Here is a 14,413-nt window from a genome sequence, read left to right as displayed (position 1 = left end):
CCGTGGGTGAGTCACTGCTTGGGCAGCTCAGGACTCAGCACTTCTTGTCTTGATTCTGTAATGCAGCAGCAGTTCAAGGTCTCCTTGCCAGTGACTGATAAATGCTTAGACTGGAGAATCACTTCTCAACCCTAAAGCCTCCAGACAGCAGGCTGCTGCCTCTTTATAGTGGTTTCTTTCTTTCTAAAGGTTACAGTCATCAAAGTGAGCTACTCTGGGTACCCCCAGGTTGGCAGAACTGTCTCTAACATCACCTGGCACAGCCTCTTCTGGGGTGGGACTTTTCTCTGGCAAGCACTGTACCTGGATGCAAGGCACCACTACTCTACTTTCTTTAGCCATGATGATAACAATGGAAGAATTTAACCTCCTGTCAACTCATCTTAATAAATGAGATAAGTCCCCAACTGATTATCAGCTATTTTACTGCAATGCCAAAGATTGTTTAACTCTTAGTACAACTGATTAAAAAACTTAATGGAAAATTGATTATTTTTTTTCCTGCTTTATAAGGCAGATTAAGAAAATCAGTGCAGATTAAGAACAGGATAAACAGTGCAAGGAAAGAAATATGACTGCAAATTCCACTGGACCCAAAAGCAGAAACAAAAGTATATGTTCTAAACTGCAGGAACACACAGTTTCTAAAGCCTCCTAAGTCTCTGCACTGGTAAAATAATCTCAAACTTGAAAGCAGATTGAAAATAGATGGGGTGTCTCTAAGTGAAAAGAGACAGTTATCCTCTGCACCTGCTAACAAACACGGTCCCTTTTTGTTATGAAATGTCTCTAACTTAAGATTGAAAATAAACTCCTTCATCAATTCATCATGAATTCTTCAAAGGCATTTTGGAAGTCTCTCTAAACCACTGGCTTTATTGTGGCTTTATTTAGGATTTGAGGTGAGAGAATGCTGCAATCAGAAAGAAATAGAGACAGACAGACAGGAAATTATTACCTTTCAATCCCTGTGATTTAGAAAGAATAACATGCTTCTTTCTTGATCTGTTGTATTATATACTTAGAGAATAAGATTTGACAATGTGGCACTGCACTGTAAATCTCTACTGAAATGATATTATCCTTCATTGTATACCAGGGACTTCCAGACCTGGCACTTTTGTGCCGTTCCTAGAATGCCATCCTCCCACTACTTTTGGATTAATCACTGTATGCTCCACTCTGTACCTTTTCATCAGAAGTGATCAATGTAAAGGGTAGGCAGCCATGCCCTCACCTCTGTGTAGTCACTTCATTTTGAATAAAGGTTAGCTTTGACAGCAATACTAAGTTGTTATATACATATATCATTTTTCTGTTTTTTTTTCTAATATTCTAATTTTACTATTTTTAAATGCCTCAAGCTCTTTCAAACAAACCTAGGTAATTTTTTTCTCCTTTGTAAAGGTGTGCAGCCATATATATTTATTCCTCATGTAAAGGAAAAAAAGGTTGTTGGTGCAGTGCAGTGGTACGTGCATTTAAGATCTTCTAAAAGTACAGCAGCAAGTAAATACTTTTTCTGGTGGTGGTGAGTGTGTATCTGTTAGGGGATGAACAGCTGAGCTTGTCAGGTACATAGCAAATAAAAAACAGACTAGGGAAAATGTAGGCCCCCTCAGGAAGCTCTCCGGAGAACTAGCTACACAGGATTTGGAGAAGGCTGAGGTTCTGAATGACTTCTTTACCTCGGTCTTCACTGGCAAAGGCCCTGACCGCACCACCCAAGTCCAGGAAGACAGATGTAGGGACTATGAGAATGAAGACCTTGGGCCCACTGTAAGAGAGGACCTGGTTCAAGACCGTCTTAAAAATCTGAACGTGCACAAGTCCATGGGTCCTGATGAAATCCATCTGTGAGTCCTGAAGGAGCTGGCGAATGAAGTTGCTAAGCTGCTGGCCATCATATTTGAAAAATCATGGCAGTCAGGTGAAGTTTCTGATGACTGGAAAAAGGGAAATATAAGCCCCATTTTCTAGAAGGGGAAAATGGATGACCCAGGGAATTACAGACCAGTCAGTCTCACCTCTGTGCCTGGCAAAATCTTGGAGCAGATTCTCCTGGAGGGCATGCTAAGGCACATGAAAATCAACAAGGTGCTTGGCGACAGCCAGCACAGCTTCACTAAGGGGAAATCCTGCCTGACCAATTTGGTGGCCTTCTATGATGGGGCTACAGAACTGATGGACAGGGGTAGAGCAGTTGATGTCATCTACCTGGACTTGTGTAAAGCGTTCAACACTGTCCCACACGACATCCTTGTCTCTAAATTGGAGAGACATCAATTTGATGAATGGACCACTCGGTGGATAAAGAACTGGCTGGATGGCTGCACACAAAGAGTTGTGGTCAATGTCTCAGTGTCCAGCTGGAGACCTGTAACCAGTGGTGTCCCTCAGGGATCGGTGTTGGGACTGATCTTGTTTAACATCTTCATCGCTGACATGGACAGTGGGATTGAGTGCGCCCTCAGCAAGTTTGCCGATGACACCAAGCTGTGTGGTTCAGTTGATATGCTGGAGGGAAGGAATGCCATCCAGAGGGACCTTGACACGCTTGTGAGGTGGGCTGATGCCGACTTCATGAAGTTTAACCATGTCAAGTGCAAGGTTGACACCTACAACTGAGTCGGAGCAATCCCAGACACAGCTACAGGTTGGGCAGAGAAGAGATTCAGAGCAGCCCTGAGGGGAAGGACTTGGGGGTCCTGGTTTATGAGAAAATGAACATGAGCCGTCTTCAGTGTGCGCTTGCAGCCCAGAAAGCCAACCGTATCCTGGGCTGCATCAAAAGGAGTGTGACCAGCAGGTCGAAGGAGGTGATCCTGCCCATTTACTCTGCTCTCGTGAGACCTCACTTGGAGTATTGTATGCAGTTCTGGTGTCCTCAACATAAAAAGGATACAGAACTGTTGGAACAAGTCCAGAGGAGAGCCACGAGGATGATCAGGGGACTGGAGCACCTCCCATATGAAGATCGGCTGAGAAAGTTGGGGCTGTTCAGCCTGGAGAAGAGAAGGCTGCGTGGAGACCTCATAGCATCCTTCCAGTATCTGAAGGGGGCCTATAAGAATGCTGGGGAGGGACTCTTCCTTAGGGACTGTAGTGATAGGACAAGGGGTAATGGGTTAAAACTTAAACAGGGGAAGTTTAGATTAGATATAAGGAAGAAATTCTTTCCTGTAAGGGTGGTGAGGCACTGGAATAGGTTGTCGAAGGAGGTTGTGAATGCTCCATCCCTGGCAGTGTTCAAGGCCAGGTTGGATGAGGCCTCGGGTGATATTATTTAGAGAGAGGTGTCCCTGCCCATGGCAGGGGGGTTGGAACTTGATGATCTTAAGGTCCTTTCCAACCCTAACTATTCTATGATTCTGTGATTCTATGATTCTCAAACACTGCACCCCTTCACCTCATAAGGAAAGTAGGCTGGTGAAAATGCTAAGTGTTAGTTGTGGCAAAGATCTTCCTGTCTCCATTTTGACAATGGGATTAAGAAAACATGATATCTAATAGCAAATTAGGGATGTTTGACATCTGTTTATGTAATTCTGAGCTCCCTAAATGATCTCAAAACCATCCAGAAGCACGGGGTTCTGTGACAGTAGCACTAGAATTGCCTCAAGAGGAATATAACTGGGAAACTGGGTATAATGGGTACTGGCCCCGTCCACAGCTACCTGCAGCTGGAGGACCCTGAGCTCAGCATCTCAGGATGCTGAGCACTCCAGCCCAGTGCTCCCTTTTTTCTTCCATCACATCCTTGCTATATGCATGTTTTTGTCTGCCCATTGCCAAACTCTGAACATTAGAAAAGTTATAAACTCAAACAAAACCATTTGGTTTAAAAGCTGCAATAAAAGTGATCACTGGAGAATATGAATCAGATAAATGCATCCCTGTGACAAGAGTTTAGTTTTTCTACTGAAAAATAATTTATTATTCCATATGTGTTGCCACTGAAGGTTTGCTTTTAGAATGCACGTTATAAAGAGTATCAGAAATGTTCTCTGAAGCTGAGTTCAAATATACGCAAAAATGAGTCATTTCTCTTTTTTTTGTGTAAACAATGTTACAGCCATTTCCCATAGTGTGTATAGCAAAGAGGGAAAAGATACATTTACAGACATCCTATGTGAGGTGCTCAGCCAGCCTAATTGCTGTCTCTGTACCAAAGCAATGCTGACTTCAGTGAACTAAGGGTTTGACCCCTTGTTCACAAAATCAGGCTCATGACTAAGTTCCCTTTGGCTGATAAAGCTCTTGGGTTGCTACCAACATTTTTTGGAGTCTTGTTTGGTAGCTCTTTTGCCTGGCTGGTGCTGGTATGTGTAGCCCTGGGGCAGTGCTTATCTGGCAGTATTCATGACTAACTTTTGTCAGGCCTCTTTCAAAGTTAAAGGAAAATTTTTGTTTAAGAAGGGTTGGAATTGCAAATAAAGAAACTTTTTCTTATCTGATTTCAGCTGTGACCAAGGAAAAAAAAAAGTACTTTGTGGTTTGTTTGTGGGTTATTTGTACACATAGATGATTGTGTCACAGGAACATTTCAGCCAACTACTGTCTGCTGCTGCTAATGAAAACTGTCCAAATCTGTCCAAATTAGGCAAGTCAGTCTCTCAGAGCAAGCCAGATGAAGAATGAAGAATTTGCAATCAGTTATATGTTCAAAATGGGTGGCTTTCTCCAAAGCTGCAACATACAAGAGTAGAATGTTGAGCGTGAGTCCAGGAAAAGAGGGTAACTCTGAGGTAATGGAAAAGGCAGTTTCCTGGAAACAGTTTGAATATGCCTTACACTTTGGACAGATCCATATGTTGTGGGTACTGGGAATGGGGTGGAGAGCCCAGAATCACTCAGGGATACGTATTTCAGTGACAGACTGATGAGGAATAGTAGGCCAGAACAGGGGTATTAGAGCCTTTAATAACATGAGATAACAAAGCAGACATGGGAACCCATCCCTTGCAAATGGCACTTTGCAAGTGCCTGTGATTAATAGCTGTGGTGAAGGGTTAGTGAATAACAGTCTCATGCCAAATGGATATCAATGGGATCAGACCATGCGTTTGGCAGATATAGGAAGGGTATTCATTGTTGTATACAGAATAAAGGAGAGTGCACAGCAACTCCCCAAACCCCCGGTAGAGCACTGGCACATGGACAAGAATCTGGCTGTAACCCTGTACAACAAGGACCACGCATGTACACATATGCACACAATTACATGGCATGAACGTAACAAGAGAAAATTGAATATAAAATATTACAGAAAGCCAATAATTCTGGTTTATATCTTTCTTTCTCCTTGAGGCAGAAAAGAACCTGGCTATTTTAAAATCTGGGATCTATTTACATAGCCAAATGTAATGCTCTTTCTTGTGCAAAATAGGGTAGGAAGGAATTTTAAATGTCAACATTCCCTAGACCTGTTTATCTCTTTTCATGCCTCCCTCTGTATTAAGTATTGAGGAATAGACCCAAGATGATAGAAACTGTGACAGTTCTGCTGGAGCTATGATGAGCTATACCAGCTGCAAATATGATCCAAAATCTTGGACAATATACCTAGGCTAGAAAATACGGTTTTAACCACACGGTAGCTAGCATATGGGAAAATCCTTTTGCTGACGGAGCAGCCTGCATCTTTCACTTGTTAGCAGATTCAGGAAACCAAATGAAAGCTTCAACACAGAAAGTATTTTCCATGAGATGTATTCACTAGGATACCTTTGTTTTCCAAAAATTTCTAATGGAAATGGAAAGAACGACATTCTTTTTACCAGCTTTATATATAAATTATAATGAAAAACAATCTCATGATGCAAAATTCTCCCAAAGGTCACTAAAGACTGATTAAAGTTCAGGTTTGCTGTTACTAGTGCACAAGGACTAAATGGGCCAGCTTGGTGATTGTAAGGTTTATGGGAGCTAGAGTTAGGCACATTTTCCCAAGCAAACAAAGTAAGCAAACACTACTAGGGAAAAAAATAAGGAAAGATTAAATAAATTCCCATGCTGCTACTTGGCAAAACACACAAGAGTTCTCTGCCCTGTGCCAGTGTACATGTAAAAAAAAAGTGTCTGATTAGGGTCTCTAAAGAATTTTATTTTTGGTGTGTACACTGGAAATTATAACCTTCACTTCATTGCATCCTATGGCATATACCAGTGTAAATGGGATACAGCATCTATATGTAACTTCCTGTAGCAAACAAATTGACTCAGTGGTGCCAGAAAGTATACAGTTCTGTATCTAACTATGTGACACAGCAGGGGAGAAATCTGGGTCACCTGCATATCCTGAGTCACTTTTATGAAGTCAGATAAAAGCTGTGAATGCTCCACTGAACTGATTAAACTTCTGCTACAAACCTCATGTACAAAAAAAGCCCCTCAAACAGTTAATGTTTTGTGTTTTTCCATATTTGCAAATAAAAGAAGCAATTGCCTTAGCTCTAAATCAAAATAGTAATGTCTTTAATCCATTCAAAATTATATTTAATGTAACTTTATTGCTGACATGTGTTAATTATGTTTTAAAGTATGGAGACAGTGGCCATCTGAGATTTTCAGTCACAATTTCATGTATACAGAGAAGATATTTCTCAAACTAAGCAAGCAATGGCAAAGAAACAATTTAGTTCCTGCTAATTCGGTTGCTTTTTCTGCTTTATTGTTCATTAAGAACCTAGAACTCCTTGACTATCCTCTCTGGACTTGTCTACATTGCAGTACAAAATGTCATTTAGTTCCAAAATTATAACAAAAAATCAAACTGACTCTGTTTAGTGGGATTCAAAGGTTTACTCCTTATAATAATTTTCCCCTGTTTATTTAACTCTTGAGAATTGTGCTTGTGCTGGTGTTAGATATGTTTTGGTAATGTTGACATGTTCTCTCTAAAATAAGAGTAATCATCGTTTTCCTGGCTTTACTTCATGCTTGTGCAGCAGGAAGCCAAAATTATACTGAAGTAAAGAAGTAAATTAGGTTATTCCATACAAAATCTGCAGGGAATGAGGTGGAAATTACACTCGCATCTTTGGCTGGTTTTGCTCTGCCATGGGACAAAGGTCTGATGTTGCTGCCATAGAGACGTATCATTTTTTTGTCCAGTTTTCACAGCCTATATCCCAGGTTGTACACTTGAAGGACAAATGAAGTAGAAGTAGACAGAGCTAGACTAAAAAACTGTCTTTTAACATCTGCATCAGAGAGGAAATGTCAGTGCCCTGAAAAGCAGAGGACTGATGGACAGCATGACGACTCGTTTCTTTCTATGGGAAGGAGATGACAAGAAACAGATTTTCAGCTGTTGATGAAGCTTTTCCATCTACTGGACAATGCTTCTGCCAAGAAATGATGAGAGGCAGGATATGATATACCACTCATACTCCCTATCCTCCACCTGCACAAAATCAAGGCTTCTTAGTTATGTTGCAGGCATCCATCTGTCAAGAAGGACTTTTCTCAGAATTAGCATTTTAGGCCAAATTAATCCCTGGGATAATTCCATTGTATTTTGTCTAAGGAAATATCAGTTACTGTTAAAGGAAGGATGATCTCATGATGATAGCAAGTGAATGACTGGGAATCATGGCTGGGATCTCAGATAGATTCCTCTTCTGCCATAGAGTTCCAATATGACCTGCATAAACCAACACGAATGGCAGTTGCCTTGATTTCCACCTGTGTAAAATGAGGTTAATTCTAATCTACTTCCAGAGCCATCTTCTAAGAATGAGTATTTCTTTGAGCTGTTTCAATAAAAGGAGCTACCAAAACAAAAAAACAAAAAACAAACAAACAAACAAAAAAAAAAAACCAAACCCCCAAAACAAAAAAACTGGTATATAGCTATTTTTGTGAAGTAGGGGAAAACAAGCAGTCAAGAGGCTCATGTTCTGGGAGATTACAAGTTGACATATCTGCAATTAGTAAGTTTACACTGTCAACTTATTCTGAACAAGAAGGATTAAAAACTCTTTTTGATCTTACTTTGAGCTATCTCAAATGTCAAGGAAGATAAATACGTAAAGTAGACTAGGATTAGTTTAGAAGGGAGTAACATAAAGAAAATAATCCTTGAAACTTCAGAAGAGACTAAAATGTACTTTTTGCTGTGCCATTGCTCTTTTACTTCAAGCAGTAATGAGCATACCACCAGAAATCAGTAAATGAGTCAACAGTATCCTACAGAAAATTAATTAGCAATTGTTACAGTATGGAAAACTGGAGCATCCTTCCAGGATTTCAGACACATCATTGTTTCCTGCTGCACATGAGTGAAGAGAACACAGTCAGTTTAGTAGGCATTCCTAAATGGGCATGCTCAGGAATCTGAAGATGGAATTGACAGGAGAGAGCAAGTCTACTGTGGAGACAGCTGGAGTGCTAAAACAAAAAAATCCCAGTTTTCCCATTTAATATCTGGAGGGTTTTTTAAATCACAGGGGAGCAGAACCTTATCTGAACATTTTCTTCTTGACTATAACAGGACAATAAACCAATAACTTTGCAAAAAATAGTGGAAATATATGTTAGCTCTTATTCAGGAATTTGGCTGCAAGGAGCTACCCCCTTTTCCTTACAATTTTTATCAGTGAACATATTTTGGAGTCAGATGACTATATAAATTAGTTTGTTTTCATAAAAATAATCACTTGGGAGGGAGCTTCCTTAGCCCTCATTACAAATGCCTTATATTTTAAAGCTCTTTACCAGAGCTGTTTGGGTTCACAATCTGCTTTTTCCTTCCTGATTTGGAGCAGTCATCTGATTCCAGATTGCACATACACTATGTCCTAATTGCCAGTGTAGGAGCAATTACTCTTGCATACAATGAATAAATGAATATTGTATTTAAACAGAATAATTTGGATGTGAAAGTATTCTATCAGACTGCCTGATGTTGGTGCAGTAACTTCAGAGTTATGACATTGCAGCTCAAATCCATTCTCCAGATTAGGCAAAGGTATTCTGTGTCTCCTGAGTCCTTGGTTCAGGCTCCAGTTGAAAGAGAATCATCTATGTATTGTTTTGCACACTCCTGTCTCAGGTCCCATAGGCACTGAGAGGCAAGAAAAGGCTTGTTTTGGTAATTATGACATAGCTTCAGGATATGCTAAAGCTTTATGCGACGCAACAGTGTCTTTTTTGGGTGGTTCTGAAAACATCAAGTGACAATCTAGTTGCATAGGGACTTTTAACTGTATAGAATCAGATACTTTGAAACTTCAGGTTGTCTGATGTTAACTGAACACAAAAACTACACTGGCATCTTCCTCTAAGGAATAGAAGAATTTTCTGAAGAATGAGATGTTGAAGTCCCTCCATGGATTTAGGTTCTAGTCCTAAATTTTTCCATAAAATGTGTTTTCTTTTTTAATCACAGCCACTTGGAGCAATCACCTTCCTTGAGATATGCTCACCTGTGAGTTGCACAGATACTCTTGCTCTTACGTTTCTTCCTCCTAAAGAGAGTCTCCAGTATTTCATAATTAAATAAGGTCAAACTAAAATGTACTTTTTCTTTTTTTTCCTCCTTCCCTCTCTCTCTCCAGCTCTGCAGCAATACTCTAGCTCCACTGACTGATCTAAACTAGGAACTGGTGCCTCCTGGAAATGTACTTCCTTAGAAAATGTGTTCAGCTAAAATCTCTTCCAAGTACTGAGCCCTGTGTGTGCTTGGTTTTTCTGCATGTGGGTAGTTGTTATTGACCTATTTTATGCATTTCCATGAGATTTCACTGTTGCAGTTGCACCTTATTTTTACTTTGTCTCTCATTGCTGATGTTATTATTATCATAGCACTAGCAAAAGAAAAACAAAGAGCAATTTCTTAGAGAAAGCAGAAATACTGGTCTCTGAGAATTAATATGATCTTGACAGCATGATGGGAAAACAACAGCTTGGATGTTTGTGCACAAAATCAAACAACTTTACCTCTACGAATCAGTGAGTAATTCTGAACAAGGCACTTGGCCAAAACATTCTTTTCTTCCCACTTTCTCCACTTCTGATAAAGTGAGGTCACTGGTTCATGTTCAACTAACTCGATTTCCTTGTTAGATAACACCAGATTATACTTGACTGCTCAGAACAGCAACAGTATGGGTGTTTTGAAATGATGCCAAAGTTTATATTTCAGAGGCTCATCCACATCTTTGGATGTAATTTAGGTTGTTCAAAATTATGCACATTGTGTTATGATATTTATTTGATGGTATATGAGCATAAGCACTGGCAAAAAAATATAAATCCCATTTGATTATTCCTATAGTAACATTTAATACCCAGATACCTGATTTTAATAAAAAAATCCAGCAGCTTTTAGAGGGTCAGCTTTTCTCTTCTCAGATATTTCGAGGAAGTTGGCACAAATATTTTCTACAAGCTCCAGAAAATGAACCCAGTGTATAGAAATTGAAGTGTCTAATCTAATCTGTTGAGGTATCTGCACCACATGCATTACCCTGACATTTAAGGTCTCATAGTCAGTGACCAGTTAACCAAATCTGTCACTGTGACAGACATGTATTTTTGCATGCTGTGCCACAACTTAATCTTTCAGACACAGTTTAGGTGAAGTATATTGTAGCACAGCGACTCAGAGTCTATAACGTCTTTAATGAAGAAATTTCCAGACTGGTATTAAAACAGATTGCTTTTGATTGCCATATTTGCAATATAGCATATGAATTTGTTTACTAAGCTATACACAGCAGATCAGCTGTTATGACTGCATGATGCTAGTTATTGTTACAATTACTGTTATTATTATGTGTTGTTACAACCCTCCACCTCTTCCCTTTTCCTTGATACCAGAGTCTGTGACAATGACTTTCTGGCAATGAAGGTTATTTTGGAACTGTCTGCTTAGTGACACATCTGAACTTCTAAATTATCTTTTTTGATACCTTGTGATTACAATACATCACACTGTAAATCTTCTATGACTCAGAATGTTATCTGATATCTCCGGATGAAATGGTGAGGTATAATGTTGTTCATTATTACTTTTAATTAGCTGAGGAAGAGAAGGAATTTCTCTATCATGCTTTGATTTTTTTTACCTTCTAATTTTTTCCTGAGGTGCTGTTTGCTTGACAAGGACAATAATTTTTATGTTGAACCTGTCTCCAGCTTTCTATGTCAGCTCTTTTCACCTGCTGCCCCCAGCTTGGCCTGGTATGTGGGGTCCCAGATCTGACAGGTGGGGTGGTACATGCACACATTGCCATCTATAGCTTTCTACAAAGCAGGTTTTCTCAATCAGAGAAAGCTCTCACTGTTGGGTTAACACTTATCCTTAGGTTATATGCAGAGAAACATTTCTGTAAGATGCAAACTTTGTGGACTCTTCTGAGTGCATCTAAATCCACTTGGACAGGCTGGTGGAGCACTAACGCTACTTCCAGCCACCCTGGAGCACTGGGGATGTCCAGGGGATTAGGTGCTCTCCACATTTCATCCTTCCTTTTTTTGGCATTTGGTTTTATTAACCAGCATCAGGCTTTGTTAAACTGGCGGATTTGTTTTGCTTCTAAAGGCTTTTCTGCCAGCCCTCATCTCCCCCCAGCCAGTAATCATGCCCCTTTGAAGAAAAAACCCATATGCTTTTTATGTAGAAGATGACACTTCTGCCACCGTGACTCAGCAGTAATTCTACTGCTATTTATGCAGCGTTTATTAGGATGTTTCAAGCAAGGAGCTGTGCAAACCTAGTGCTGTAACCTCAGCAATCCCTCTGCAGCAAGAAGGACTAAGTCATGATGATTGGGATCTTGGCAGTAGGTCCAGAAACACATTGAGAATTGGTGTTCAAAAGTAAGTTCTTCTGACAAAGTGTACCAACCCTCTGAAATCTAGGTTACTGTGTTCCGCGCTTCAGGCTGGAAATTTTAATGCCAGATCAATGTGATCCGCTAATGGGTTCAATAAGGCCCCTCAAAGCTTTAATATTCTGAACAAAACACACCCTTCCCCCATGTCTGCAATTACTGCCACTGATGGTGATAACACCCCTCCTGAATCTAAGTAAAAGCAGCTGAGACATTTGTGACACTTGGGGCAGACTTCACATGAGCACTTTAAGCATTGCTTGAAAGAGGTCTTAATGCACTTAATATATTTTGAGGTTGCAAAGAACAGCATTAAATAATCACATAGGGGAGAAAGAAAGCTTGTTAAAAGCTCCTCAATTTATTAGACACAGCTTGATGCACAGACTCCCATTCTTCTGCGACAGCATGGTGTACCACTTGATGGAAATCATGAGGAAACAGTTATATGAAGAGCTGGCTAGCAGTAAATGGAGGCAACATTTATAAAACTCTCTTAAAAAAGGAAACAATCAGCTTGATGGACCCAAACCCTTTCCATAACTTCATGCCTTGGTATCCCATGAATTACTGAAGATGCTTTCAGTGCCTTATTTCCTATAGCTGGGTTGCTTGCCAAGGCCATTTATTGTCCTACTCACAGCACCACACATAGGCTGCCCCCCCCCCCCGCCGTTGTGGGGCTGCCCTGAGGGAGCCAGTCTGCAGCGCTCCTTGCCCTGGAGTGTGTTTGTTTTCAGCCACCCCCCTGCCAAGTTTCTGTGGTTTTGCTTAACTGGAAGCTGAGCTAAGAGCTCCCCACGGATGTCCACACAGACAGTGAGAGAAGTACCAGGCTCAGGGCAAGGGAGAGCATGGGGCCACTGCTTTGGCATTCCGGACCCAGTAACCGGCCCTCTCTTTCCTCCTAACGAGTTTCCAGGAAAAGGAAAAAAAAAGAAAGTGAAAAGGAAGAAAAACTGAAATAAAAAAAGAGAAAGAAACTGGAAAGAAAGGAGATTTTATTTTTTTTTTTTTTTTTAAGGAAAAAGGAAAATGGAGAAAGTGAAGAAAGAAAAAACCCCTTGAAGAACAGGCCTGTGCCAAGCTAGCGGCAGCAGCGGGGCAAGCCCCATGCAGCGCACGCACCAGGCTATGCCACCGCCCCTGCCCATACCGCTGCCCTGTCAGTGCGTGCGAGTGAAGGTGCGGGAGTGGGTACGGGCCCAGCGCTGCAGAAGGCGCGGGGCGGGCCGGCAGGCGGGCCTGGGCGGAGGGGCGGGCCCAGGGCGGGCCCGCACGCAGGCGCGGTGGGAGCTCCGGGCGCCCCACGCGGGCGCTCCCAGAGCCTCGGCGGCGGCGCCCGGCTCGGTGGTGAGGGGGTGCGGGCTGGGGCAGGCGGGAGCCGGAGCAGCGGTACTGCCGAGGTGCCGCGGGAGAAGGGCGGCAGCTGCCGCTGCGCTGCACTCCGCTGAGCCCAGCCGCGCTTAGCCCAGCCTCGGTGCGCTCTGTCCCCTGCTCGCCACGCTGCCATGGGGTAGGGGGCGGCGGAGGCGCGGGGAGACGCCGTCAGGCTGCTGCCGCCGGTGGAGTGGCTCCCCGCGGTGCTGGCGGAGCAAGGGACAGCCGCGGCGGGACTGGCGCGGGAGGCCGGGCAGGGGGGCTGCCCCGGTGCGAGCGCGGCGGCGGCGGCGGCAGGCGGAGAGATGATCGCGGAGTTGTTGAGCAGCGCCCTGGGGCTCGCCCTGTACCTCAACACCCTGGGCGCCGACTTCTGCTACGATGACAGGTAGGGCGGGGAGCGGCGGGGCCGGGCGGGTGATTGGGGGCTGCCCACCTGCCGGGAGCGGGGCGGCAGCCGCGCCACCCGGGGCACCGAAGGCGATGCCGGAGGGTTGCGGCCGTTCCTCGGCTCCGGGTGGCCGCGGCGGCGCCGGGGTTGTGACAGCTCCCTCGCGGGCTCATTTTCTCCAGCCCTTCCTTCCCAGTGGGACGGGACCGGCTGCTTTAACTTAGCGTGTCCCGGGCTGCTCCCACGCGAGCGGTGGCACCGGGGAGCTCGGCCGCCTCCCGGCACCCGCCCCGCCGGGACCGAGCCCTAAGCTGGAAGTTGCTGTTCGCAGTCGGGCTCCTCCGGACGGCCGCGAGGACCGGAGCCCCTACACCGGTGGGCAGGGGAGCAGCCGGACTGGGCTGGGGTGGGTTTCCTACCTGCTCCTTTCCTGGGTGTACCTGCATTCAGCAGCAGTCTGGGAAGGGTCCGATCTGTGCCTTTTCCGGTGACTTAATCTTATCACAATTAAAACAGATGCATAATTAAAATGTATTAGGGAGAGCAGGGTGCCTGACTAAACTTATTAACCGTCCTGGAGTGATTCATGCTCCGTTGGAATTAACCCATCCAAAAGTGAGCGCCGATTGACTTTGACAGCTTTTCACCAGCCTCCCCCCTCCTTGGTAGAGAGAGAGCTGGCTGCCGGGTAGCTTCACCGGCTGCCGAGACACCCCGGCTCGGATCCTCCCCGGTGGCGGCAACCGGCCGTCCCGCCGCTTGCGGGGCGGGGGTATCGCGGGGGGGAGTGCTTGAGTCC

At 43.5% G+C, this 14,413-nt stretch overlaps 1 protein-coding gene across 4 annotated transcripts in view; it reads left to right on the top strand.

The window, feature by feature from the left end:
• The first annotated feature begins 13,333 nt into the window (after window positions 1-13,333).
• TMTC2 (transmembrane O-mannosyltransferase targeting cadherins 2) overlaps window positions 13,334-14,413 on the top strand; it is a 245,155-nt gene continuing 244,075 nt past the window's right edge. The window contains exon 1 of one of the 4 annotated variants that reach the window (XM_061369365.1): window positions 13,334-13,611. In XM_061369365.1, the coding sequence (XP_061225349.1) occupies window positions 13,529-13,611 (83 nt within the window). In that variant the 5' untranslated portion in view covers window positions 13,334-13,528. The remainder of the gene's footprint in view (window positions 13,612-14,413) is intronic. The other 3 variants (XR_009727823.1, XM_061369363.1, XM_061369366.1) reach the window with 3 other exon arrangements.

This window comes from Neopsephotus bourkii, unplaced genomic scaffold, assembly GCF_033783945.1.
Source record: "Neopsephotus bourkii isolate Nb327-2 ecotype Australia unplaced genomic scaffold, CSIRO-AGI_Nbou_v1 NB_1493, whole genome shotgun sequence".
Lineage (NCBI taxonomy): Eukaryota > Metazoa > Chordata > Aves > Psittaciformes > Psittacidae > Neopsephotus > Neopsephotus bourkii.
The sequence above is the reverse complement of the archived record's forward strand: the minus strand, read 5'-3'. Positions and strand labels throughout refer to the sequence as shown.